At 39.5% G+C, this 27,454-nt stretch overlaps 1 protein-coding gene across 1 annotated transcript; it reads left to right on the top strand.

The window, feature by feature from the left end:
• Positions 1-84: 84 nt before the first annotated feature.
• Positions 85-26,770, top strand: LOC117493512. Its single transcript, XM_034144105.1, has 3 exons — positions 85-388; positions 17,458-17,571; positions 19,054-26,770. The coding sequence occupies exon 3, from the start codon at positions 19,148-19,150 to the stop codon at positions 26,021-26,023; it is 6,876 nt and encodes a 2,291-aa protein (XP_033999996.1). The 5' UTR covers positions 85-388; positions 17,458-17,571; positions 19,054-19,147; the 3' UTR covers positions 26,024-26,770.
• Positions 26,771-27,454: the final 684 nt, after the last annotated feature.

Below are 27,454 nucleotides of genomic sequence, written 5' to 3'. Positions count from 1 at the left end.
TGACATTTAAAAGGGCAGTAGTATTACCACCGGAAATGAGTTACTTAAACTTACATAGAAATGTCATGATTTAAATCATATAAAAGTGCTGCAAGATCAAAGAATGTGTGGGGAAAACCAGAAATAACGAATGTATTACATTGATTGTTAATATGTAATCATTTAATTGTACACATTGACAAATCCCGTTTTGATCGCTGATGGTGACACTTTTATTTTGAAATTTCCGCTCAGATCTTCGTTCTTCGCTTCCTGTGAAAGCCGTGCATCGACTTCTACATTTAAGAGGTTTTTGGCTGGATTTCATATAAGAAGACATCTTTTGGGACAACTTACGAGATGTTAACAAGGAAGGATAAAGTCTCCGAAAGTGTTCAGCCTACCTTTGGTACGTGTACAACAATTTGTTTCGTTGTTATTCGATCATGGCGGTTCGGTTGTGATTAACGTCGTCACAATGAAAGCATGGTGGCTGGAACTTTCTTCCTCTAGTCTGACGTGTTGGCCACAATTTGGTTGAGATTTTATCGTGTATGAGATCATATAAACAATGAAAGTCGAAAATGTGAGTCGCGTGTTCTTAGTCGAACCTATTTAAGTTGTATCTGCTTTATCGCTGTACAGAAGTAGGTTTTTTGTAACGTCAAAGGTTGGCATTGTGATGACAAAAAGCTTCATAGCTATCACCATTACAGTAAACCTATATGCAGTGGTGGTAAGAAACTAAGTTCTAAACTAAAGTACTGAATTGAAGTACTTCTACTCCAGTACAATTCAGAGGTAAATAGTGTACTTTTGCTCCACAGCATTTGTGTAATACCTTCATTAAATTTGCAGATGTAGATTAATGATACAAACTTAAATAGGACTTTAGTTGCACCAGGATTAAATTAAGTTGCTGGCCAGCAGTAAATTAAAGGTGGGGTAGGTAATTTTGGAGAAACCACCCTGCTGAAAAAACCAGCTAAGACCAACAAGGCTGGTCAGTCAATATTAGGCTGGATTAGTTTGCTGGTTAAGAGGGGGTTTTGGACACTTTAGCTGGTCAGGATAGCTGGTTTGGTCACAGTGGTCTAGCTGGTCACCATTAGCTGGTCGGGATAGCTGGTTTAGCTGGTAAAAGCTAGTGGTCACAGTGGTCTAGCTCAGTGGTTCTCAACTGGTGGGTCGCGGACCCGTTTCGAGTGGGTCGCGGATGTGTGAGTGAAGAAAAAAAAGTTGAAAAAAAAAAAATTGGAATTTTTTTTTTTTTTTTTTGGGAAAAAGTCAAACTTTTATTTTGAAGGCCCGATTTTCTTCTCAGAGTGTACCAGAATGCGTAGTTTATGTTAGTATTTCTAAAAATCTCCTGGGGGAGAATCCCCCCAGACCCCCCTGCTGGGGTTGGGTTTCAGCACGTGTGCCTTTTTATATAGTTCAGCTTTGATTCCATCATCTCATTAAACCTTTTTTAAAAGCATACTTTAGTTCTGTGAAGGGATATAAGGGATATATGCACTGTACTTATCTTTTATTAATATTGTATGCTCAAAAGCGTATATATTACAGCACGATTTTTTGTTGAATAGATTTGAGTGCTTCAAAATGTTGGGTCGCGATGTATTGACCAAGTAAAAAGTGGGTCCCGAGGCCTGACCAGTTGAGAACCTCTGGTCTAGCTGGTCAGGATAGCTGGTTTGGTCACAGTGGTCTAGCTGGTCACCATTAGCTGGTCGGGATAGCTGGTTTAGCTGGTAAAAGCTGGTGGTCACAGTGGTCTAGCTGGTCACCATTAGCTGGTCGGGATAGCTGGTAAAACTGGTGGTCACAGTGGTCTAGTAGCTGGTCACCATTAGCTGGTCAGGATAGCTGGTAAAAGCTGGTGGTCACAGTGGTCTAGCTGGTCACCATTAGCTGGTCGGGATAGCTGGTTTAGCTGGTAAAAGCTGGTGGTCACAGTGGTCTAGTGGCTGGTCACCATTAGCTGGTCAGGATAGCTGGTTTAGCTGGTAAAAGCTGGTGGTCACAGTGTTCTAGCTGGTCACCATTAGCTGGTCAGACTTGTATGATCTTGAGTAGAACTTTAGCTGGGATTACTTGATGGTTAAGCTGGTCATATATGATGATGAAACACTCTCACCCAATTGCAGTAGCTCAATCTATCATTTCAGATCAGAGCACCTACCTTACCAGAAAGGTACCAGAATGTATAGAATGTATTGTCTGTAAATAAATACTCATACATCAAATGATTAGAAGCAGGAAAATAATTTATAACACACAATGAACATTAACACAAATTTGAAAACATTTTCAAAACACCCATTACTTCATATTTTTAAGCAGTTTCCTTCAACTGTTTCTTTCCGCTTTTCACAAGGTCCTGTATTTTTTGTGAAATGTAGTAACCGGCCAACTTTTCCCTCTCGGTTTTCTCCACGTTTTGTGAATTCAGCCATCCTCTGAAGCACTCTTGAAAAGAGAAAGGAAAAACAGATTAACTTTTAGCTTTGTGTTATGATTACTTAAAGGGGACCTATCATGCAAAATGCACTTTTGTACGTCTTTTATACATGAATATGTGTCCCCGGTGTTCCAGGGAACTTACCAAGTGTCAGAAAACACAACCCTCTCTATTTTCCTCCATACCCAAATCTAAAAAAAAGGGGCTGCAACGGATCTGATAAAAACTGATCCAGATTTGAACACTTTACTGACGTCAGGAAAGTGGCGCTACGGCTATTGGGCCAACCTACAAGGTATATGCAGGAATCCTGAAGTCAAATGTAATACCCTTTAAGACCTTTTTTAAGACCCTTTCCATACATTTTAAGACCTCATCGCCACTTGGAGTTTTAATCGGTTACCTTGGCGACACACTTTACCTGACATTTACTATATACAGTATTGATTGTCCTTCCTCCTTATCTTCCAACCATTTGGACGCAAACTTGCATTTCCCCATAACGATGTTGTTTAACAACCGGCGTAAACGGAAATTTGCGCGCTATCAAGCAGTGAGCGCGATGTCCTGTTCAGATGACGTCAAATCCAACGGGATGCCATAAATAAACTACACAGAATCACACTACACACCTACGCAATGATTACATTCAGGCAAACTGTAGAATACCTCTTTGGACAATTTATATACTTATTGAAAACAAGCTACAAAATGTAATACCTTGGAAAATGCCGTTTAATACTTTTTAATAGCCTTAATATTCGCTAAATTGATTCACCAACTTTTAATACTTTTTGAGACCCCGCAGACACCCTGCTACAGTATGATAGATATATTACTTTACACCCGGAAGTATGTATTGTCAATCTTATTGTCGATAAATTGAGGGATATACGCTATATTTTATTAACACCAGTATGTACTTTATACATCCACCTCGAGTGTTTGTCTCTGCACCGGAAATAATTTAATTTTAAAGTTCAACCGCATATTATATAGACTATATCAGCGCCACACCTGCGTAACACATGGTGCCTCTTGTCTGAACAATTTTTTAAGCGATTTGTAATCTATTCTTGTCGACTTGCAGCCTAAATACAAAGATAACTCCACTCTCCTACCACTGCTTACCTCTAATGAGCCTTGGTAGAACTAGTGTCCGAGTCATGGGGTCCAGAACTGACTGAAGACATGTGGAACAGAGGACAGGCATGGTTCCATGTACAGGAAACTGGAACTTTGAACAGGTGTTTTCATCTTTCCCGTCTGAAGATTCTCAAGTTCTTGATCAGGTGTTTGATGTGGGCTGGCATGATCCTTTCTGCAGCGATGAATAAAGAAAACAAAGAAAACATTTGTAATGATGGTAACAACAATAATATTAGTATAACTATTTATATAGCACTTACACAATTGCAAAGTGATTCTCCCAACAAAAATAAAGAACAAAACAATACCAACAATAAAAAAACAAATGATTATAGGAATGTTAAGAGACAAAGAAATTATAAACATTCTGAAAGGCCGACTACAAAAGGTAGACTCAATGGCTCTTGATGACATCAATGCGCAGTCCCAATAGATGCTGTTGTATACAAATAAATAGATTTATTCTATTTTGTGTTGGATGATTTGTTTTATTGATTGCTGATGGATGTATATATATATATTAGAGATGGGCGAGTCCTGATTCATCCGGATCATTAACCCGGATCCTAGAAATGAGCTGGTCGTGACGAGTCTCCCCTCTCCATTAACCCGAGTCCTTGAGTCCCACACTTGGTGTGACGTACAAATTAAAACTATAAATTGCGTCACTCGCTACTCTCTTTATAACATGTAAAATCACATTACAACGTACCCCAGTCCATCTGCCTACCCTTTAGCAAGTATACAGGATAGCTGCCTGCCAGAAGTTATCGTTTGGCTCAGGGGAGGGGACGCGGATCAGTGAAACTTCCTGCAGACTCGTGGGGACTCAGAGGAGCCGACGGCTCCTAACCGTAATAGCATAGCAGATCCAGCAATCCATACTCGTCATGTGCACGAGCATAGCCCCTCCTCCAGCACCCGGCTCCCGCGCTATATTATGCACGAGTCAACAGCAGACTCGCAGATTCGCAAATCCTGACTCGCTGCAACACACAGCAGAGCAGACTCGTGCGGACTCGGAGCCGTAACCATAATAGCAGCAGATCCAGAGATCCAGCAGACTCGTCGTCATGCACGAGTCAACAGCAGACTCAGATTCGCAAATCCTGACTCACTGTGCAACACACAGCAGAGCAGACTTGTGCAGACTCGCAGCCGTATATAGCAGCAGATCCAGAGATCCAGCAGACTCGTCCTCATGCACGAGTCAACAGCAGACTCAGATTTGCCAAATCGCAAAATAACCCTTTTTTTTGTGATCAACATTTTTTATTAAAGCAAAATACACTGTGTAGCGGAGGTTAATATAACGTCAGTTTAATAGATAGATAGATAGATAGATAGTACTTTATTGATCCCAAATTGGGAAATTGTTGTTGTTACAGCAGCATAAAAGGCATTTTACAATAAAACAAAACTACAAAATATACAAGAATAGAAAGTAAAATAAAATATAAAATATACATGTCGAAATAGAAAATATACATGCAGATATTATATATATATATATATATTCAAAATATATGGAATAATAATATGCTCGTGAAATGCATCAACTTTTCGGTTTCACCGATAGGATTTCTACGGTCTTGGTGATGCTGACTCGTATGACTCAAATGACTCGTATGATCCGGATCTCTTCAATGACTGACTCAGAAGACCCTGAGTCCGTAAAAGGATCCGGATTTGCCATCTCTAATATATATATATAGGGTTTATTGAACAGCAGTAAAGCATTAAGTTGCTAAATTAACGTACACTGAACTGTAAAACAACTTACCACTATTTAGGAAAGGCTCAGGAGGGTTGACTAGTAGGACAGCAAAGAGGTGGAGGAGGTCTATGTACAACCATTGGTAGATGTTACACCTGAAAGAAAGATAATGAAATAAAAGAAGACAGGAGTACAAACATCCTCTTAAAGGTGGGGTAGGTAAGTTTGAGAAACCGGCTCGAGATACACTTTTTGTTATATTCCATGGAATGCTCTTAACATCCCGATAGCAATGAATATCTTAAGTGCTTTGACAAAAAATCCATAAAAAAATGTAATCTGTGGAAGCCGTAGTACTGTAAAAAGCACGACCAATCATTTTAGCCGGCCCGGCTAAAGTAACTGGATGGCCTACCTGCCTGTCAGCCTTCCATCTGTGCACAAACTTATCTCGTGCCCTCATTGGTCATGTGCGCGCTCGTGTGTGTTGGAGAAGGGGCTCTGTAAGGAAGTGGCAGATTTTTTCCGGTTGTGTATTTTCAAATTCTAGCGCACTCGAGCTGGTTTCTCCAAAATTACCTACCCCACCTTTAAGTAAAAGACCAAATCATGTCAAGCTTTAACTTGAGCCTGTTTTTTCAGTCTTTACAATGCACTGTTGGAAAATACCTTCCAAAGGCTAAATTCAAACTCAATACCATAAATAACTGGGTACCAAAGTGCTTTACCTGATAGAACACGTTCCACATGGAGCAGCAACCATCCGGCTCGGCCTTTTGCTGCATATCATCTCCTCCCTCTCCACTGTTTCCATTAGATCTCTACTGTCCAATAAAACTGAAATTCCCCAAAAAATCATATTAAAAAAGTTTAAAACAATAACTTGCTTTTGGCATTGAAATGGATTAGAATCTCACCATTTTCCTGGATGTCAGGAAGGCCAGGAAGTCATTCCCTTCAAGTCCGCAACCAGTCATAGGAGTTCAAATGCAAAGCCTGAACGATGACAAGAGTGGGAGACTTACATTTTACAATTATATTTTTAATTAACCTGTTTCACACCATCCCCCCGGTACCGGGCGGATAAACGCGTCATTTGCAGGAAACAACGTCTAAGGAATCTTAATATTGAATAAAACTATGAATGTGTTATATCCATGTAACGGGAAGAAACTCAGCTAACTGATCTTTTTAATTTTTTTTTTCAAAAAAACCCCACAATGCTAACACTCAGCCTCTGAATTAGCCTCGAGCGAAAAAACGGAACCTACAAAGGCACTTAAACTCACTCAGAACTCCCTTATTACTTATCCTAGATGCACAACCAAACACTCTTTTTTGGTGTCCTGGAGACACTGAATCTAACGGTGCCCTCCTCAACACTCAGTGATAAACATTCGCGACGCTCTAAACGAAAGCGTACATCATCACATGTGGAGCTAAGTAGCTAAAAAACGTAAATATGGCTTACCTTGGTCAAAAGTGGTCTTCAATGGCATTAAAACGATAAAAAAACGATGCTGCAGTTAATCCATAGGTTCATCCTATGTGTCTGTGCCTTCTTTGAAATTATTTCTGATAATCCATAAGCAATACAACTGCGTTTTAGTTTCCAAACTCCAGAAGGAGACATTCCTCCACCTTGGTTTCGTTTTCCACACGCGAAGCGGCCACATTTTTTCTTTACAATGTGTGTGTATGTGAGTCTCCTCCTTCGATTCTATTGGCTCTAACGGTCACAAGGGTGTGTCAACCAACCAAATCGACCAAGGGGGGCCAGAGATAGGTCAAATCCACCCAAATGACCCCAAAAGTGGGGGTTTTTGGCTAAATCTCTCTAAAAAGGTCAAATTTCACTTGTTTTGCATCAATCTTGATACAGGGTACTTATTATATGTTGTACTTTGGATTCCTAAAGCTTTTAGTCTACTAACCCATCATCCAAGGGTAGTTTTCACTATCTGTAAAAAATAATTTTTGGACGGACACTATAATTTACAGTTTTTTACTATGTAAAATCTGAATTTTCTTTAAAATAAAAAACATTTATATTGATTCTGACACTTCTACATCCAACTCACAGGTTTATCATTACTTTGAGAACAAAGATTATTAATTTAACCCTTTTAGAAGGGAAGATATGGTCATTTGTTCTGGGAATGTCATTTTCGAGCCTGAGACCTGAAAAACAGGCTCAGAGTGGAACAGGTTAATACCAGAGCAGTGTGTACATAGGCCCTGTACGACATGCAGAGAACAGATCAAATCCCCTGACAGAATCACACACTTTGGTGATATCCTCTTCTGATAATGTTTCATTTTTTAGCAGCAAAGTAACATTACTCAAAGTATGTCAGACCCAACTCATTTACAGTATGTTTTGCATCTCCTCAACAATGGTCTGTATCATTGAGTAGAAAAAAACTGTCCCTACAATTTCAGGTAGATTAACACACATTTGTAAGACAAGTTTACAATGAAGCACAAAAACCCTCTTTGTATTAAGCGAGCTGCCACACAAAGTACAGCTTAACATGCTAACCTTTGGTAGAGAGCTACAGTTAGCTAACTTCATGTTCAACACAAAACCTCTAATGGCATTACATTGACGATTTTAAACAAAACGTAACTCTCAACTTGTAAGATAACGTTAAGTTAACTTACCCTTAAATAACTACATCACCTTTTTCAGAGGAAAGACAAACTGCAGAAAACGTTAGCTGCTAACTGTTGTTAGCTAAGATAGCTAGCCTCCTAGCAAACGTAAGATTAAGTTAACATTAACGTAACGTTGTAAGAAAGCAAAACGAACCTTCGAGAAAGCTTTTACTCTCAGACTTGGTGAAATTGTGTAGTGTTGCTTACCTCCAGAAGGACTTTTAGCGCGTTTCCCAGTAGACAGAGCTGTCAGAGCGGTGCCTCTCAGAAGAGCAGCCGCTGGGCGGAGTCACAGAAACGCTCAACTGATCTTCTTCACTCCTTGACCGTTGTGCCGTTAGTGCCAGTCAAAACATACCGCTTTGTTTCAACCACTGCCGTCTCGCCGTCCCCCGCCCTCTCTGTCTGTCTGTGTCTGTTTCAGTTTAGCCAGCAAGACTGCTGGTAGACCAGCATAAATACCAGCTTCACCAGCATCCAGCTTAACTACCAGCTAAAACCAGCATAGACCAGCATTACATCCATGCTGGTCTATGCTGGTTTAGCTGACCAGGCTGGTCTTGAACCAGCCAGAACAGCTTGTCCAGCCTGGTAAACCAACTAAACCAGCCTAACACCAGCTAAAACCAGCTAAAACCAGCTAAAACCAGCTAAAACCAGCTAAAACCAGCAACCATCTTAAACTGGTCTATAGCTGTTTTTTTCAGCAGGGCGACTCGAGTGCGCTAGAATTTGAAAATACACAGCCGGAAGAAATCTGCTAATTCCTTACAGAGCCCCTCCTCCAACACACACGAACGTGCACGAGATAAGTTTGTGCACAGATGGAAGCCTGACAGGCAGGTAGGCCATCCAGTTATTTTAGCCGGGCCGGCTCTTGGATCCCGTTTGAATTGTGCCACGACATACATGCCAACCTTTCCAAATCCAAAAGAGGTAGGTTTGGGGCAAATGTGCACGCCCAAACTAGGTAATCAGAAGAAATGGAACCCCAGTAATTACATGTATAAACCATGTATTTAACATATATTGCATCATTTTATGCATTTTTCAGAAAAAGTGGTAGTTTGGTAAAAGGTGACATCAACGACATGTTTGGTCTGTAAAATGTCCAAAAGTAAAAGAATGGGAGATAATTTATCCCAAAGTCTCCACATTTTATTATATTTTTTGTCTTTCTGGTCCTCTTTCAGTTGAGACAATGTATAAAGGATGTGTAAGGATGTAGGAAAGCCAGAACTCTTGTGTGAACATTGGATAAAGCCAGGTTCATATTCTTGTTTCATGTTGTTGACATCAAAGGTTTGCACAGAGCGATATATCTTTGCGCCATAAATCAGAAAATACTGCATTAAAAGTCATTTCCTGCATGTTTTTGCAGTGTGATATAAATAATGTACAAGCTTTCAGATTGCTGTAGTTCACTAAACAGAGACATTAACGACATGTTTGGTGTTGAAAATGTCAGAAAAAGTGAAAGAATGGGAGATAAATATCTCAAAATTGTATTATATTTTTATTTGTGTTTGTGGTCCTCTTTCAGTTGAGACACTGTAGGATGCTTCCGGAAAAGACCAAACACTGGATGTCTTTCAGTCGCCAACATGTGTTTTCGAGACATTGATATTAATGGGGAAACCCTGCAGGACTCAAATGCCTCGTCTCTGTTCCCCTAAACTCATTTGGGAGTGATGACTGATTATTATCAGTCCCGGGGGACTGCGGCAGGCTGGCTTGACTGTGTTTTCCGAAGTGGAGGCTGGCTTGACCGCAGTCCCGGGGGTAATGCTGCCCTTCCTCTGCACATTGTTTCTCTTTCAGAAACACAGAGGACTGTTTGTATGATGGGATCACAGACACGCTGCAATCGGTTTCCGCTAAAAGTCGAGTCCAGTGTCTACAGAGTGTCATTTTTATTTTTTATAATTTGGGAAGAATGAAATTCGGTAGGAAAAGCCAGCTAAATCGGTAGGCGGTAGAAACATGTCAAAAGTGGTAGACTACCGCCCAAATCGGTAGGGTTGGCAGGTATGCCACAAATTACACGTCCGTGCTTTAAGAGCCAGCATGCGGGACCGGGATTCTGGGATTTGTAGTCTTTCTAGTTGCATATTTTTCATAGTCTTATATTTCAACAGTTTTACGACAAACTGTGACTTTTTTTACATGGAAATTATTTTTTAAGATTGACAACCATCATATGTGTAATTCGTGGCACAATTCAAACGGGATCGAAAGATAATATTTCTCTCCCCATTGACTTCAATACATAATTTTTCCGAAATAAGGTCCCATGGGTCGGAAGTAGATGGGCGGGACTTCGCCTCTCTATGACTTTGTTGAAAACTTGAAAGTGAAATGTTAAACTGGAAGAGTAGGAAAAATAGTGAAGAAGCTTAATATTTAATAAAAAAGGTATAAACAACAAAATGTATAGTTTCAATGTCCTGAAATAGCTGAATAATGTAATAGTTGAATGGTTTCTGCAGCTGAAAGCAGTGTGAGAAAAAGTTTTTAGAGAGTACTTGTCCATGGACAAGTGAGTTTGGCAATTTACTTGTCCGAATACATTTTTCACTTGTCCAGAATGGACAAAAATTGGGGCCACTGGAATCTTCTTCTTCGCCAACGTATTTTACTTTCCCCCACGATTTTTACGTCACCGCTAACGTAAGTGAGCGGTAAGATTTTACTGCATCACACATACCTAGGGTTGGGTATAGTTTGGATTTTAACGATTCCGGTTCTGCTTTTCGATTCCGGTTATTTTCGGTTCTCGATTCCGGTTCTTTGAGAGGGTAAAAATAAGTCCCATGACAAACTGGGAGAAAAACATATTTATGAAAACATTAAGTCAAATCTGTATTCCTATTTAGAAATCACTTCATACTGTTTAATTTCTTACGGTTATTGAATACAATTATATACAAATAATCTCTGCATTGTTTAGTTAGTTCTATGTGGTGCAGTTTGAGAATGTACAATTGGCCCAGTCTCCTCTGATGTTACACTGCAACCTGCCTGTGAGACAGAGTCCAACCACACATGTCCAACACATAGGCCTAATAATAATAATACATTATATTTATAGCCTATAGGCCTAGCGCTTTTCTACAACTCAAAGACGCTTGCATGCTTACACATGTCCTGCAATACACATGCTGCAGCTGCCCAGCTGCTCACTGTTTGTAAAAGTAAATAAATACTATTTTCATTTCAATAATGTATTTTCTATACCCTGCTTCATAAACAATACTGACATCCCTGTGCTCCTCCGAGTCTGGGGGTCGGGGGATGTGAGGACAGCGCGAGGACACAGACAGGGAGGCTGATTTACTTCATAAAGGAAATGGCGGTCAATATTAACAACACAGGAGCTAAAACGCTTAATAACCTTCATTACGTGTTAAAGAAAGAACATAAGAAAGTTTGACAAAGATTAGGCTGTTAAACGGGCAGCGGGTCCGCTGTGTGTAGAAAGAGAGAGGGAGAGAGAGAGAGAGACGCTGAACTGCACCGTGCAGCGATCGGATGATCCGGAGCAGAGAGAGAGAGCTGCGGTCCGCGGGGCTCGGCCTCCTGTCCTCACAACTCTTATTAATCCCGGTAACGGACAATTGTTATTTGTTCCTACTCGGAACCGAGTTTTGCTTCCCAACCCTGCCACTGTGCTACACTTCCCGCACTGCCCCGCCCCCGTCTAACGGTACAGAAAGCGGCGAGATGCATTTCCTTAGGAATCGACAAGCAGAACCGAAACTAACATTTCTAAACGAACAATGGCGGACACGGACAATTTGCGAATGAGTTCTGCATTTTGTAAACTGAGTTTATCAATAATTTGTCAATAAATGAGGGCTAAAAACGTCACTTGTCCGCTGGACAAGTCAATTGAAAGATCTACTTGTCCGACATTGTAAATAACACGTCCCGGGCGGTGGGACGGGTACTTTTTCGCACACTGTGAAAGTAGGCTGAAGGAGTTAGATAGTAAATGTAAGTAGTAGTGAATTAATGAGTATTAAGAGAGAAGAAAGTAAAAACGCTTTGAAAAGCAGCAGAATATTTTAACTGCAAACTTTTGAACTAAAACCATACGTCACCAATAATGTATAAAATATGTGGAACATGTTGAAGTCAGTATGAAGTCTCCATCAGACAGAAAAGAATAGGCTGAGATTGGGCTGTGCAATTAATCATATTTTAATCTCAATTACGATTTTGGCTTGCAACGATTACGAAAACAACGTAATCGAAATAAAACTATTATTTTGCTGCATTCCCTTTCGCAATGATGCTCTCAATTTGTATTGTGTTATACATCCTGCCCAGAGTTCCCGTTAGCCGGTAATTACCGGACAATGACCGGTAAAATATGCTGAAGTCCGGCAAATCTAAATCTCTCCGGTCAAAATGTCCGGTCAAAATAATTTTCCCTTAGCGCAATACCGCATCAGTTGCGCCACTTATGTGACAGACAAGAATAGTATGTGACAGACAAAAGAGTATGTGACAGACAAAAATTGTCAATTCTAATGTCTAACACTTAATGTGGAGAAAGAGATGTCCTGTATGGGTTGATTGTGCGTTGATCTGTTGGTAATGCCTCGGGGTTCCGGTGGGCATGTAAACAAATGCATAATGCTGCGCTATACTTTGTGGCCTCATCCGGTTGCATAGCGACGCTTATTGTTTAGGTGTCTTTTAACAAGCAGGTAGTCATATCATTAGCTAGAACTAGCTAGATCTGATCGATATGGACATAAATGCGAGTAAAGTCTAATCTGACAGGAGAGAGAGATCGGCTGCTGCTGACGAGTCGACACGCAGCTCTGCATGATCCCCTGCAGCGGCGAGCAGAGCAAAACACACTTCAGGTTAGAAAATCACACGTAGCTATTTTAATTACCTCTCAAACTACCTAAACTAGTTATAGATATGTTTAGTTTACTGTCGGGTCACTCATTACTGGATCCGCGAGCTGCATGATACTGACGGGCTGTCAGGAGAAGGAGAGAGCGCTCCGTTTATTATTCCCGCGTTTTTGTAAATTACTGTACACTTTTGAATAATGTAGTTAATCTACTATAATTAGTTTGTTTAATGTCGAATCATATCAATTTGTTTTAAAGCTCAATAAATAACAAAGAAGACCTTTAACCGGCACTTATCTAATTTTGTCCGGAAGATTTCAACTTTAACGGACATGTTGACCGGCAAAAAAATATTCTAACGGGAACTCTGATCCTGCCCGCTTGTGCGCTTTCGTCCCTCCCTAAAAGCCCTCTCGACCAGGTTGTGTTGTGACTTGCAGTCTGTTTAATAAATCCATATAAACACGTTAAAAGAGAAGCTTTAAGGCCCTGATACACAAAGCCGATTTCGGCCGTCGATAGATGTCTGGCCGTCGATGAGCGTCCTGTCGCCCTACTCAGATTGGTGTGTCCCGCACCGTCGTGTCTTTTTCGGCCATGCCGACACCTTCCGCTCCCAATTAGAAATGTTGATTCGGGAGCGGAGGCTGTCGGCAAAATAAATCACTCTGATTGGCTGTTCAGCTTAGCGAATCAGTGCATGAGAAGCGAAACGGAAGTGAGGTACGCAAACAAACGATTAAGAAGGCACACACAGACGGCTATTATTTTTCAAGGGCTGATACCGCCAGTACCGCAATAAACATGTTTTCGATTATAAGTCGCTATGTGAAACAGTCTGTGAAACAGTCTGTGATGGACGAGAGTGAAAATGGAACTCGCACGCTATTTGTTGTTTGTATATATCACAAAGTCTGTCTTCCGGTTGCTTCTTTTGAATGACGAATACACACTACCGCCGCCTGCTGGTAAGGAGAGTTATTGCCACTCACGCATGCGCAGTGCGTATGTGCTACTTGGCTGTCGGCTGAAGTCTTTGCGGTGTGTTCCTGTGCGACTTTTTGGCCAAGACGCAGGAGACGTGAGGCGACACAACAGTCAGGTCCGTCAGGACGTGTTCTTTGGTGTCAGTTTGGTGTGTCAGGGCCTTAAGTTGCCGTGTCTTTATTCTCCGGTCAGCTCTAGCGTACAGTATACTTTTACTAACCTCGTCAAGCCGGAACCTCTTAGCTCGCTACTTCCGGTTTCCGGATAAGGGGTTACCAAAATAAGAGTACTGCGTGTAGCAGTATAATTAAACATTACAGGTTGTGAGTGACATTAGTTATCATATTTATATATGTTTAGTAGGTTGTGGAAGTGCGCTCAAATATTTGTTGATCTTCTTTATTGGTGTTTATTATTTTTATATTTATTTAAATGTGCTCTTTATTTAATTCATTTTTGTATTGGTTTTTCAGTTGAATTATACTTAAAGTTCAGGGTAATCAACTGTTAAAAACATACTGTCCACATTTTTTTTCAAAAGTTCAATAAATAGATGTTTTCAAAGTCAATGGATAATCGTTTTTAATAATCGTGATATCAATATTGACCAAAGATAATCGTGATTATGATTTTTGCCATAATCGAGCAGCCCTAGGCTGAGACAGTCTGTTAAACTCCAGTCTGTGGGTGTTTCTCAATCGCGAGTACGCTTGCTTGGTAGCACATGCTGTCATGAAAGATGAGGCTGAATTTATTTTGTTCACATTTTTTTTCTTAATTTTGTATTTATTGTTTTAACGTAAGAGAGGTTTTTCATGAACAATTATGTCCAAGGAGTGTAGGGTTTGGGAGTTATGGCAGGTTGAAGAAAAAGGTTGAAGGCGAATTTCAAGCTCTCCTCCACTCTAGCTGTGACACCACGCACTTTAACCCTTAACGAGCTGCGCAATACACACTAATGTTAAAATCTGAAGAAGGCCTCTTTACCAAGCTCCAAACTAAGTTGAATATCTCAAAAAGTGTACAAAATATCAAAAATCTGAAGAATAAGTTTAATAGCTGAATGTCTTGTGACCGTTTTAAAGTTGGAACGAAGTCTCTAGCTGAAAGTATGTGGAAGCAGTAGCATTTTGCACATGGTGTAGGTAAAAGAGGATTTGAAGGTTCCTCCTATGAGGTTACAAGTCCAGGGCTCAACGCTAACTTTTAAAAGTGGTTGCCAGCCTGGCAACCAGGCATCAGCTTTTGGTTGCCAAAACTGAAAATACGGTTGCCATTTTTAGTCACCTTATATTTTAAATAATTAAGATACTATACAGTTATACATCAACTTAATAATGAACATGTGACACAAAAGAAGGTTTAAATGCTTTACAATAAGTAATTAACACAATTATTTGAAACTTAAGTGGTAGTAAACTTGTCCACCCTCAACTGCTGGTATACAAAATACCAGTAGTGCAGCTGCTGTCATGTTCTTCACAGATCCACAAATGAATTGAGCAAGTCACTAGTTTCTTGGTCATCCGCTGTCTCCCTTTCAAATGTGGGTTTTCCTGACCTTTGTGCTGACCCCCACCATAGATCCATTGGCCCTTCAGCATTGAAGTCTTGGATTGGCCGGACTAATACATTTCTAATGTTAAATAAATTAAAACCATTCACAGTTAAGAATTAGATATTAATTATTAATGCTGTAAATTACCTTTTAATGTCTAACTATATTTAAAATGTGTTAACTTTTTATAGAAGTTATTATATTTTTATGCCAATATTTTCCTATTGTACCGTCTACTCACCCACACCCGAATCCGTGAACACATCACCCCCGTCCTCATCAAGCTCCACTGGCTCCCCATCCCCCAGATAATTCAGTACAAAATCCTCCTAATGACATACAAAGCCCTCCATAACCTGGCCCCATCCTACCTAACTGACCTCCTCCACAGACACACTCCCACTCGCTCCCTCCGCTCTGCTAGTGCCAACCTCCTGTCCCTCCCCACCCGGACCAACCTCAAGTCCTGGGGCGGCAGAGCCTTCTCCGTTGCTGCACCCACCCTCTGGAACTCACAACCACAATCCATCAGAGATTCTTCCTCCCTCACAGCATTAAAAACATCACTCAAAACCCACCTGTTCAACACTGCATTCAACCACTGACCACCCCCCCCCCCCTATTTTCTGTTTTGTTTATCTCTTTTTGTATTTTTTTTTTTGTATTTTTTTTTAATTCTCTATCAAAGCGTCTTTGAGTTTCTTGAAAAGCGCTATACAAGTCTCATGTATTATTATTATTATTATTATTATTGTAAAATTTCGTTTTGCACTTTAATTTTGGTAGTATAAGATCGGGACTCTTATTTTGAAGGAACTTTTACCGGAAGTGAATGGACAACGGAGCAGAATGTTTCGCCTCCCAAGACTTTTCCCGTTTCCTCTTTGCTTTTCGTTCGGGTCCACCTTGCGCTTTATCAGTTGAATCACTTTGAACATTCGTTTGAGATGTTGACGGGTTGGCCGAACTTTTTACCCCACAGTCAAACTACTTAATTTGCTTCGCCATTTTTTGTAAAACAAACACACGGCGCACCGCGCACGCGAGTAAACGTGCATCGCTTTCTGGCTCCGTAATCACACCAATGCACGTGCAACTTTAGTATCAGGTTCCGACTGGTCACAAAAATAATTAAATATCACTCTTAATACAACAAATAATTAACATTTATATATTTTGGGGTGCACATTTTGCTGTTTGCTGTCCTGATTTCTTTATGTTAAAAACTGGTTGCCACTGATGGCAACCAAAGGCCAAGAAGTGGTTGACATTTGTTCTGAATGGTTGCCAATGGCAACCTGGCAACCGTTACTGTCGAGCCCTGAAGTCATAGCAGTCATGTCCTGAAGGAGCTGAACATTTTAATATTTGAATGGTTTCTGTAGCTGAAAGTATGCTGAAGGAGTTAAACGGCAAACATTGGTCGAAATAAGTTGAAGAATAAAGATTTGAAGAACAATTGTGGAATGCTGTTGCACAGCATTCACACTAATTAGTGCCACCTTAACCAGCTTGATAAACGCATCAATAATTATAATCAAAACGATTAGGAGTGTGAAGTTGGCCAATCTGCATAATGAGTGTTTTTACTTTTGATACTTTAAGTATATTTAGATGCCAACACGTGTTATTCTTTTACTTGAGTAACATTTTGCAATACAGGACTTTGACTTGTAGAAGTATTCTTACACTTTGGTATTTCTACTTTTACTTAGGAACAAGATCTGAGTACTTCTTCCACCTTTGCCTACATGCAAGATGTTTTTGTTGTTCCTTCTAACATTAGTAGACCGATCGCTGATGGATTCATGCTAATGAATTCATGCTAATGAATCACTTATTTTTATCCAGTATTATAATGTTTTGATTTGAATAAGTACTGTAACTTGGAGTACTTTTGAGTATATGTTGTTGCCTATACTTTAGTTCTTTACATTTTGAATTCAGGGTTCCAACTTGTAACAGAGTGTTTCTACATTGTAATTGTACAACTTTTACCAAAGGAATAATTATGAATACTTCCTTCACCACTGTTAAACATGTTTTTAAATGTTTTTTTCATCCATGGTAGCACTGTACCAGAAGAGTCTCGTTGCTGTCTGGAGGATGACCACATAGGAAGCAGACATTCAGTGTGGGCTAGAAAACTTGGAAGAGCTTTTATTCAAGATGAATGTCTTACAAGGTATGTAGCAAGATTACATCTTATCTAAATTTGCTGCAAGTAGAATTGTGTTTTTTGAAAAGTTGGTATTCATTTAGTGTACAAGAAAATGCCCCTCATAGTCAAAAAAAAGTATGATAGTAGAAGAAATTAAATTAAAATATGACAAATACTATAAAGATATCTGCAATATGTCCAAAATATTCAAATTTAAATGAGCTGCACAGTTATAAGATGAATCAAAATACATTAGCCACTAAACATGCTGCTTGGCAAATCCCTTTTATCTAAAGAAATAAAATAAATGGTCATTATGTCAAAGATATTGCCTAATGCCTATCACAAGTAACCAGAGTACTTTGAGAAGCTAAGGGTCTAATATATCTAGTGCAGTGACGTGCGGTGAGGTTCATGGCTGGTGAGGCACTGACTCTTTCAGAGTCAGATTTACAAATATTATAGCCTATTTTGACCGTAATCGAAATATTCTGTTATTTTCAAAAGCTTTTTTAGTCTGATGCTATGATTAATTTTAAACAGACCGATCAACAAAAGGATACCCAAAATCGAAATATTGGATTGTTCTTTCTAAGTAAGATCCCATTTTCATTACAGTTGTGGTCTTACCTTGACTTGAAGATGAATATAAGTCCATGCTATCCTTCTGGACAACAATCTCTATTACTGTTTTGTAAAAGTCCTCCTTATCTTCCTGTAGTTTCAAAAGTCTAGTTTGTTGTTTGCGGTAGAATAACAGTAGCAACAAGAACCTGTGGGCTCACGTGCGCCCCCTTCAGTGCGGCAGAGGTTATGGCTGCCTCTCCTGGTGCTTTTTTCATTGCCGTTGTACGATGAGACCAGCGAGCCTAAATATCATATATACGTGAAATAAGTTATTTAGAGACTATGGATGGCGAGGATAAATGTAATAAAGGGATCGACAAACATTACATTGGTGACCTACAGTGAGAGGGTAACAGGCATGCGCTTAGGGCCCGCTTTCCAGCCAGTTTCTGTGGGGTGACGCATTCTGAAGTGAGGCAGATCTCATCTGTGCCTCACCTCACCTCACAGTAAATGGCTTGAGCGCGCTCACAAAATAAGTGGCCGCGCTAAATTAGTGCCCGCGCTCCAGCAAGTTACTGTGGGCTTACGTGAGGCAGTGCTCGTCCCTGCCTCACTTCTCATCGCTCCCGTAGCGGAGCTCGGCCAATTTGCTGATTTTGACTATAAAATGCGATTGGAATCATACAGAAATCACATTTACAACACAGATCAGTGGAGACATTTTATTATTATTATTATTTAGTTTTTCCTTTAATTGTTTTTCCGTTACATTGGAGTATGACAGGTGAGGCTCTGCCTCCACTGACTGCACGTCGCTGATCTAGTGTCAGATATCTGGTATTTTAGTCTGATACATATTATATAATTAATACTTTGGTTAAAAAATAGTGTGATTCATTTTTATATAATTTCATTCTTTTTTCTAACTAAATACAGGAAAAGAAAACATACAAGGCAAAGAAGAACAGTAGGTGAATTCACTGCAGATGGAAAACAAGGACAACTGCTGTATGAAGAAAAAAGAAAAAAGATGGATGCCAACAAAGTATGGCAGTGGCGCATTATGTGTGTAGACAAATATTCAAGACATCCAGAACCTTTCCAGTGCAGCAATAGGATTGGATTGGATTTTAATGTAGCATCCAACAACCATCAAAAACTGGATATAGGTTTAGTGACAAATGGGGTCATACTTGAGGTCTGTGACTTTGCTAAAACAGTAAACAAGAGTAAAAGGCATTTTTTCACAAACATTTTAGAGAACAATTTCAATCTTGATTTGGAAAATGATCAACAGCGGATTGACTTTACATCTCGAATTATGCGCAAAGTTAAAAACTTGATTGGGAAACCTAAAGATAAAAATGAAGTTTTCACTCTCTTTGACACACCATGTAATCCAGAATGCTCGAGCAGCAATGAACCGAACATGGTATCCACAAAGCATAAGACTGAAAGTATCCTGGTGGAGACGGATGACACTGATGATTGGGAACATGAAGATGAATTACAGTGTTCACAAGCAACATCCAAAGATTGCATTAAGGCAGAAAGTCTCTTGGAAGTGATGGATAGGGCACAAAGTGATGACAGTGACTATGAAGATGAATTAAAGTTTTCAGAAGCACAGTCAGCAGAGAAACAAAAAGATGATGATTTTTCCAAGTTGTTTCCCTTTTGTGAGAAAATTGGTCTGAACCTTGATTTTGGGTCAAAACAAAGTCTAGAGCCAGGTTTGCTGACAAAGGGCATAATGTTAGAGTTAATTCACTTCACCAGAATTCTCACTGCATCCTACAGCCCTATTGTTCTGGATGTTTTGGAGCACAATTTTGAACTTGATCTAAAAAGTCAACAAGAAAAAAGTCGAGCTTTGTTCAAGATATCGCACTTGCTGAAGAAAAGAACGAGATTTCTCAACATTGGTACCAAAATAAGCCCAGAGTTTAAAACTGAGCTGTTTTCATTCCAGACAAATCCCTTCAAAAGACACAGAGAAACAGCTCTGTCTGATATGGAAGCTCCGCAATATCAGTTTAAGGAAGTGACAAAAAGAAGGCAGTCTGATTTAAAAAGTAAACAGGCAATCAAAAGGTGCAAAAGAGACATGGAAACAAACACACTCTCTTATCACACTAATTTGTATAGCACTACTACAGCAGAGGGAGATCATTGTCACACTTGTCCTGTAGGAAAGTCTGATTCAGACTCTGGCAAAAAATGTGACATGGAACAAGAAGTAATGGGAACAGAGGGAAACTGTTCTTATCCCCTGGGATCATCTCAACTAATCTTGGACAAAGCCACAGATTCAGGAAACTTTTGCAAACAGAATCAGTCACAAAACCCCAAAAGTTCTCTCGGCTACGACATTCCTAGAAAACCAGAATCAAACTGTCTTCATGTGCCTTTCCTCAACACCAATTACATTGTATCCACTTTACCAACTGATAACTTAAATGTGATTCCACCACTTGCGAGTCAACCTAATGAAGGAGGGCATTGTGGAGTTGAGGAGAAATCTCAGACTCCAATAAATGTTCCAAACAAGTCAGATGTGGAACAAGAAGAAATGGAAACAGAGCACGACATGTGGAAGTTGCGTGCTAACCGTGTAAGAAAAATCCTCTCAACATTCGTGTTTAGTCCATTATTCAAGTCAAGGAAATTTGCCCTTGAATTCAATGTTGGATTTAGTGCAAAGAAGAACATCAGTGTTGACAACTTGCATGACGATCATCTGCTCGAAGTTGCTAAATTTGCCATAGCAATGAATTCATCCAAGCAGGATTTCATCATGGAGATTCTTGAGCACAACTTTGACTTCGGCCTGCAAAGTGAATACCAGCGAAATATATTCACATTGGAAATTATGAATCGAGTGAGAGAGCTAGAAAATTGTGAAGATGCAATTAAATTCTCAAATGAGGTTTTTGAGCTTCCTGGTCGTCCTGGTATGGGCAATGTAAAACCTCAACTCGGCAACATAATGAAAATAGAAGAGTGCAAGTTTTCTCCGCTGCTCCCACCTCATTCTCAAGCTAACACTTCAGAACATATTTCACAGAAAAGTTTGGATCTTTATCCCTTCTGCCAGGAAATAGGTCTGAAACTAAATGTGTACAATCCACAGCTAAATAAAAAACTGGATATTGACAAACTCTCCAATGGATCAATGACTGAGGTGACAAACTTTGCAGAAAAGTTGTGTGGAAAATTTGCCCAGATATGTCTTGACATCCTCAAACACAACTTTTGCTTTGATTTCCAAAGTGGAGATTCTGACCTGGCCGGAGATATTCTTGCACGGATTCCTTTTATAGTGGATAAGCAGAATCTATCAAATTGTGCAATTCATAGAACTGGAAAGGACACCACAAAAGACTCTGCAACAATGGTAAAACTTGATTGCCAGAGGAACCCACATTTAGATGCATGTAGTGATGGATCTTCTCAGTCTGTGGAAATAGTCCGACCGGTAGGCAGATCTACTGACTTTGTACAGCAAGATGAGCTAAATTTAAAGTTGTGGAAATGTCGAGCTAATCACATTAAGCAAATCCTCTCAGTACCCCATGAAGAACATTGCCCACTTTATTCTTTTTCTCGATGTCAGAAACTAGGCATTGATTTCAATGTAGGATCTGGAATAAAACAAAATCTTGATCCCAAATTGTTGACCAATGGTATCATGGTTGAAATAAACACCTTTGCTGCAGCAATGCGATCAGCTCAAAAGCACTTCATCACAGAGATACTGGAGTATAATTTGAATCTTGATTTAAAAAATGAGCTGCATCGCAGTGCCTTTACACAGCAAGTATGGAAAAAAGTAATACCAATGAATATCAAGAGATCCAAACATTGGTTGATGAATACTCTTTTTGAACTGCCTGACTTGATGTGCCTACCAAATCCTTCAACATATTGCCCCAAATGCTTTCAAGAAAGAAGTCATAAGCTTTGTCAGAATGACTTTGACCCTAGTCATATACATCATCCTCGTACTCGTACCACAGCGGGCGCTGTCTCTGATGATGCAAACTACACAGGACAAAAGACTGTAAGGGATCGGTCTTCTACCTTCTTAGGAAGAGAGGAAACGATAATGGACAACTACCGTTGTTGCCAAAAAAACGGTTTTATGCTGTTTGCAGATGAACACCAACCAAAATCTAAGATTGATATACCTGTATTGACATATGGGATTATGAATGAAGTTGCCAGATTCACCAAAAAACTGCGTGGGACTAAACTTAGCATCATTAAAGATGTCCTTGAACACAACTTCAACATGGGCATGCAGGGGAGAAATTTTTCTCGTACGATGTATTTCCAAAGACTGACACCAAACTGGTTCAATGAAGTTTATGTTTTTTACAAACCGAAAACTACTCAAAAGAAAAGAAAGTATGCACTACAAACAAAGAAAACAAGAGCAAACTACACTTGTCCTCTAGGAGAGTCTGATCTAGACTCAGACAAAATGACAGATTCAGAAAACCTAGGCATTCAGAATCACTGTTTTCTAAGCTCAGACATCCCAGGACAATTAGAATCAAGTTGTCTGGGTCATCCCGTGCCTTCCCTCACCTCCGATGACATCTCATCCAGTGTACCAAATGTAAACTCAAACGTAAACAAACCCTTTGCTAATCAACCAAATGAAGGAGGGCGTTGCGGATTTGATCAGCTGACACAAACTTCAAGAAATGAAATGGACAAAGGTGACATGAAACAAGAAGAAATGGAAACAGAGAACTCAAACCTTAACCCACCCTTTGCTAATCAACCAATGGAAAGAGGGTGTTTTGGAGTTGAAGTGCAAACACAAACTTCAAGAAATACACCAAACAAATGTGACGTGAAACAAGAAGAAATGGAAACGGAGAACAACTTGTGGAAGTTGCGTGCTAACCGTGCAAGAAAAATCCTCTCAACATTCGAGTTTGGTCCATTCAACAACTCAAAGGAATTAGGTCTTGAATTCCATGTTGGATTTGGTGCAAAGCAAAATATTAGGGTTGACAATTTGCGAGACGCTCATCTGCTTGAAGTTGCAAAATTTGCCTTAGCAATGAATTCTTCCAAGCAGGATTTCATCATGGAGATTCTTGAACACAACTTTAATTTCGGCTTGCAGAGTGAAGACCAGCGAAACATATTCACATTGGAAATTATGAATCGAGCGAGAATGCTGGAAAATTCTAAAGATGCGATCAAATTCTCAAATGAGATTTGTGTACTTCCTATTTTCCCTGGTATGGGCAATGTAAAACCTCAACTCGGCAACATATTGAAAATGGAAGAGTGTGATGTTGCTCCCGGGTTCCCAACTCATTCACAAGCTAAAACTTCAGAACATTTTTCACAGAAGGGTGTAGATATCTATCCGTTCTGCCATGAAATAGGTCTGAAGTTAAATGTTAACAATCATCAACCAAATAAAAAACTGGACATCAACAAACTGACAAATGGATCAGTGGCTGAAGTGACAAACTTTGCAGAAAAGTTGTGTGAGACTTTTGAGCAGATTTGTCTTGACATTCTGACACACAACTTCGATTTTCATTTGCAAAGTGGAGATCCTGACCTTGCCAGAAGCATTGTTGCCCGAATTCATGCTACAGTGGAGCAAAGGAATCTAACACTCTATGTGAAACCCTTCAAGGGACCAAAGAACCGAGGAAAAGAACATCTATTGGGGAAACTGAAATTAAGGAACAACCTTAATACAGATGGATGTAGTGCTGGTTCGTCCCATACTGCTATCACAAACCAAGAAGTAGGCAGTTCTGCGGTTGAACAGAAAAATGAACTAGATTTAAAGCTGTGGAAAGTGCGGGAAAATCGTATACAGCAAATTCTCTCAACACCTCATACTGAACATTGTCCATTATATTCTTACTCTAGATGCAGGACATTAGGCATTGATTTCAATGTAGGATCTGGAGAAAAACTAAATCTCGACCCAAAATCACTGACCAATGGCATCATGGTTGAATTGAATACGTTTGCCACAGCACTGATATCAGACCAAAAGCACTTCGTCACAGAGATATTGGAGTATAATTTTCCTCTTGATTTAAAAAATGAACTGTATCGCAAGGCCTATAAAGAGCAACTATGGACAAACATAAAGGGAGTAAATGGGATGAAAATGCACTTTGTGAATAAGCCTTTTGAACTGCCTGGCTTGATATGCCTACAAAATCCTACAAAATATTGCCCCAAATGCTTTCAAGAAAGAAGTCATAAGACTTGTCAGGATGACTCTAACCCTAGTCACATGCATAATCCAGCTACACATACCATGGCGGACACTGTCTCTGGGGATGCAAACTGCACAGCACCAAAGCCTGAAAAGGTTCAGTCCTCTTCCTTCTCTGCAATAGAGGAGATGATAGTGGAATACTTTCCTGCTTGCAAGAACACAGGTTTGAACCTGTTTGTTGACAAAGACCAAGCAAGAGATAAACTTGACACCAATGTACTGACTCACGGAATTATGTTGGAAGTGGTTGGTTTTGCCAGATCATTGTGTGGAACAAAGGGTGAGATCATTGTTGATATCCTTGAACACAACTTTAACATTGACTTGCAGGGGACAAGTCCTGCACGTTTGTTCTACTCTTTAGCCCAAAAGAAAGGTGGGCCTGACTGGTTTAATGAGGTCTTTGAAATTCCATTTCAGTCTTCTCAGAGACAACTTCCAACTCGTAAATCGACTCCGCGAGATCAGATTCAGGGTGCTGGATGGAGGGAGGCTATTAAAAAAAGAAAGCTGGCACTGCAAACAAAGGAGGAAAAAGACGCAATGACAAGTGATAATCCTTACAAGATACAATACAAGAGTAAAAAAACAAATGCAATGTGTTGTAGTAAGGTGATCCGTTATCCCAATTGCACGGAGATAGGTTTGGATTTGGATGTAACAAAATCCGGAAAGAAAGAAAAACTGCACTTGAGGCTATTGACCCAAGCTGTAGTGTCGGAGATACATAAATATACACAAACAAAAAAAGGACACTATTTGCCAAGCACTTGGTATGACATCCTTGACTATAACTTTGATATTAGCTCCCAACATAAAAGAAGCTGGGAGTTTTCAATAGCTGTAACGACCAAAGTCCAAGCCATGCTCAGACGTTATGACAAATACAGATGCAGTAAGGTAAACAAGATCTTCGAATTGCCATTTCTATTTGCTTCCGATGCTTCACAAAGTCATCTAGAGAAGAGACAAAATAAGCAATGTCAGCTCTTTGGTCGTTTTGTGCGCCAAATGAAGTACCATTCAGGTGTTAATTGTGTTCATTTTCTCGAAGGCCACAAAACAAAATATTGGATCCTTCGTGATGGCACAAAGGTACAAAGAGATCCTAGGAAGATTGTCCAAAACAATGGGAACCAAGTGGGTGATGGTTGTGGCAGTCCTCTCCAGGGAAACTTGCAAATCAAAGAGGAGGAGTGGCATCCATGTTATGGAAATATAAAACCAAAACCGGACACAGAGGAAAAATATTGTCCTCTTCATGATGATGTCAAAACGGAGTCAAACCCTGAGGGCGTTGCGCATTTTGTCCCAGGTGAACCTACAGGAGCCCTTGGATATACGTTAATGACTGCATTGCCAGATTCTGAAAGACGCAAAACGGAACCAGAAAATGAGAATGTCCAGTATTACACCCTGGCTGCACCACAAGGGTCCGTTACACATCCAAACACAGCTTGTAACTTAAATACAGAATGGGACTTTGAAAATGTTGAGTATTCAGTCCCAGCGGAAACAGAAGAATCCCAGGAATACTCCATGGTTATAATAGGTCATGGCAATGAGAGCACATTAATCAAAGAAGAGGAAGATAATGTGCCTGTTGACTTATACCATTACGGTGGTCAATGAAAGTGCAGCAGGCATCTACCAGGGTTACCTACCAGGGTTAACATAAATGGTATGTGTGTTTTGCATTAGAAATGCCATTAGCTGCCTTATTGTAATGCAAATGTATTAATTGTTGGTGTAGAATGAACTTGATGATCTTGCAGTAATGTCTTAATGTCTTGCTGTAATGTATACTTTAAATATCTCACTGTAAATACAAAGACTCAAAGTGTCCACAAATATTGATGTATGCTTAAAGTGTTTAAATGCATAGGGCTATTACATATTATATGTTGAAGCATTGTGAAGCATGAACAATTGTAAATAATTCAATCTTCTTTATTTTATTTTTTTTGCCAGTGGCCCACTTTTGGTAATTTCCAAATGTGTACAAATTTGAATTTGGATATCCTGACGCTTAACTTTACTTGGCGGAAAGAAGATTATTTTGCTTTATTCTTAAACATTCTAGTCTTGTTTTCCTTCATTTGGGCATTTTGTTCATATGTCCATATTTCTTGTTTCTATTTTTAAGTTTTCTCTATTTTTCAAAAATATTTGATGAGTGACATTTTCAAGATTTTGTATATTATAATTTTTTCAGTGGTGGTGTAAATTGGTGAAGATGAGTGTTAGTACTTTATTCATAAATCTGCTAATACAACAACAATGTAGAAAGGAAAAAATACCTGTATCTTGATGGATTAGTTTGTTTTTCATTTTGATTTCACCACACATGTTTGATATAAAGAATGTTCATGCATCCTGTCTACTTCTTTGTTCTTTTCAAATCCAATGAACACGTACTATATAGGATAGGTTTATGACTTATTTGCTTAGTGTCAATTTCTCTGATCTTTCATATTTCAGCATCACTGCTTTTAAGAGTATTTAACACACAATGTCTTATTTTAAATAATATCATATCCTGAACTCAAGCAATACAAGTTTTAGGTTGAGTGAGGTTATGACAGTTAACTTGTTGATGTAATACATAAAATAGGCTGAAGCTGGTGCCCTACACCAGCAGCATTCTTTTAGTTTCCTTTAGGGGCAGCAAAGGCCTTCCACACTCTACACAGCTTATAAACCAAAAAGATGCTGCTAACTACAGATATCTGCATCTCGTTCCATTGGATTCACTCATCACATAGGCCAAATGGGGGAAAAAGGAAATGATGGAAAGGGTTTGTTTACAAAATATTGTACAACTTTAGCCAAAGCCATTTTAAAACACTTTGCATATCAGTAATACGTGTGAATAAAGCACATACAATGTTTAACAGTAATTTTTCTTTGACGAAGACTGACCATTGAAATGATCTTCAAACAGCCGGAACAATGAGGTCAAGGGGTTGTACCTTCAAAGTTAAAGTCTTTAATTGTTACTTGGAACTGACAAATGATTAGATGAGATGATTGTGACAGTAGTTAGTCAGAAATAACAGCAGT

Source organism: Trematomus bernacchii, unplaced genomic scaffold (assembly GCF_902827165.1).
Source record: "Trematomus bernacchii unplaced genomic scaffold, fTreBer1.1, whole genome shotgun sequence".
NCBI lineage: Eukaryota > Metazoa > Chordata > Actinopteri > Perciformes > Nototheniidae > Trematomus > Trematomus bernacchii.
Note: the sequence above shows the minus strand (reverse complement) of the source record. Positions and strands in the feature narration are given on the sequence as shown.

Excerpts from the sequence above, each read along its gene's own strand:
- LOC117493512 (XM_034144105.1), top strand. The coding sequence starts at position 19,148 with ATGGATGCCAACAAAGTATGGCAGTGGCGCATTATGTGTGTAGACAAA.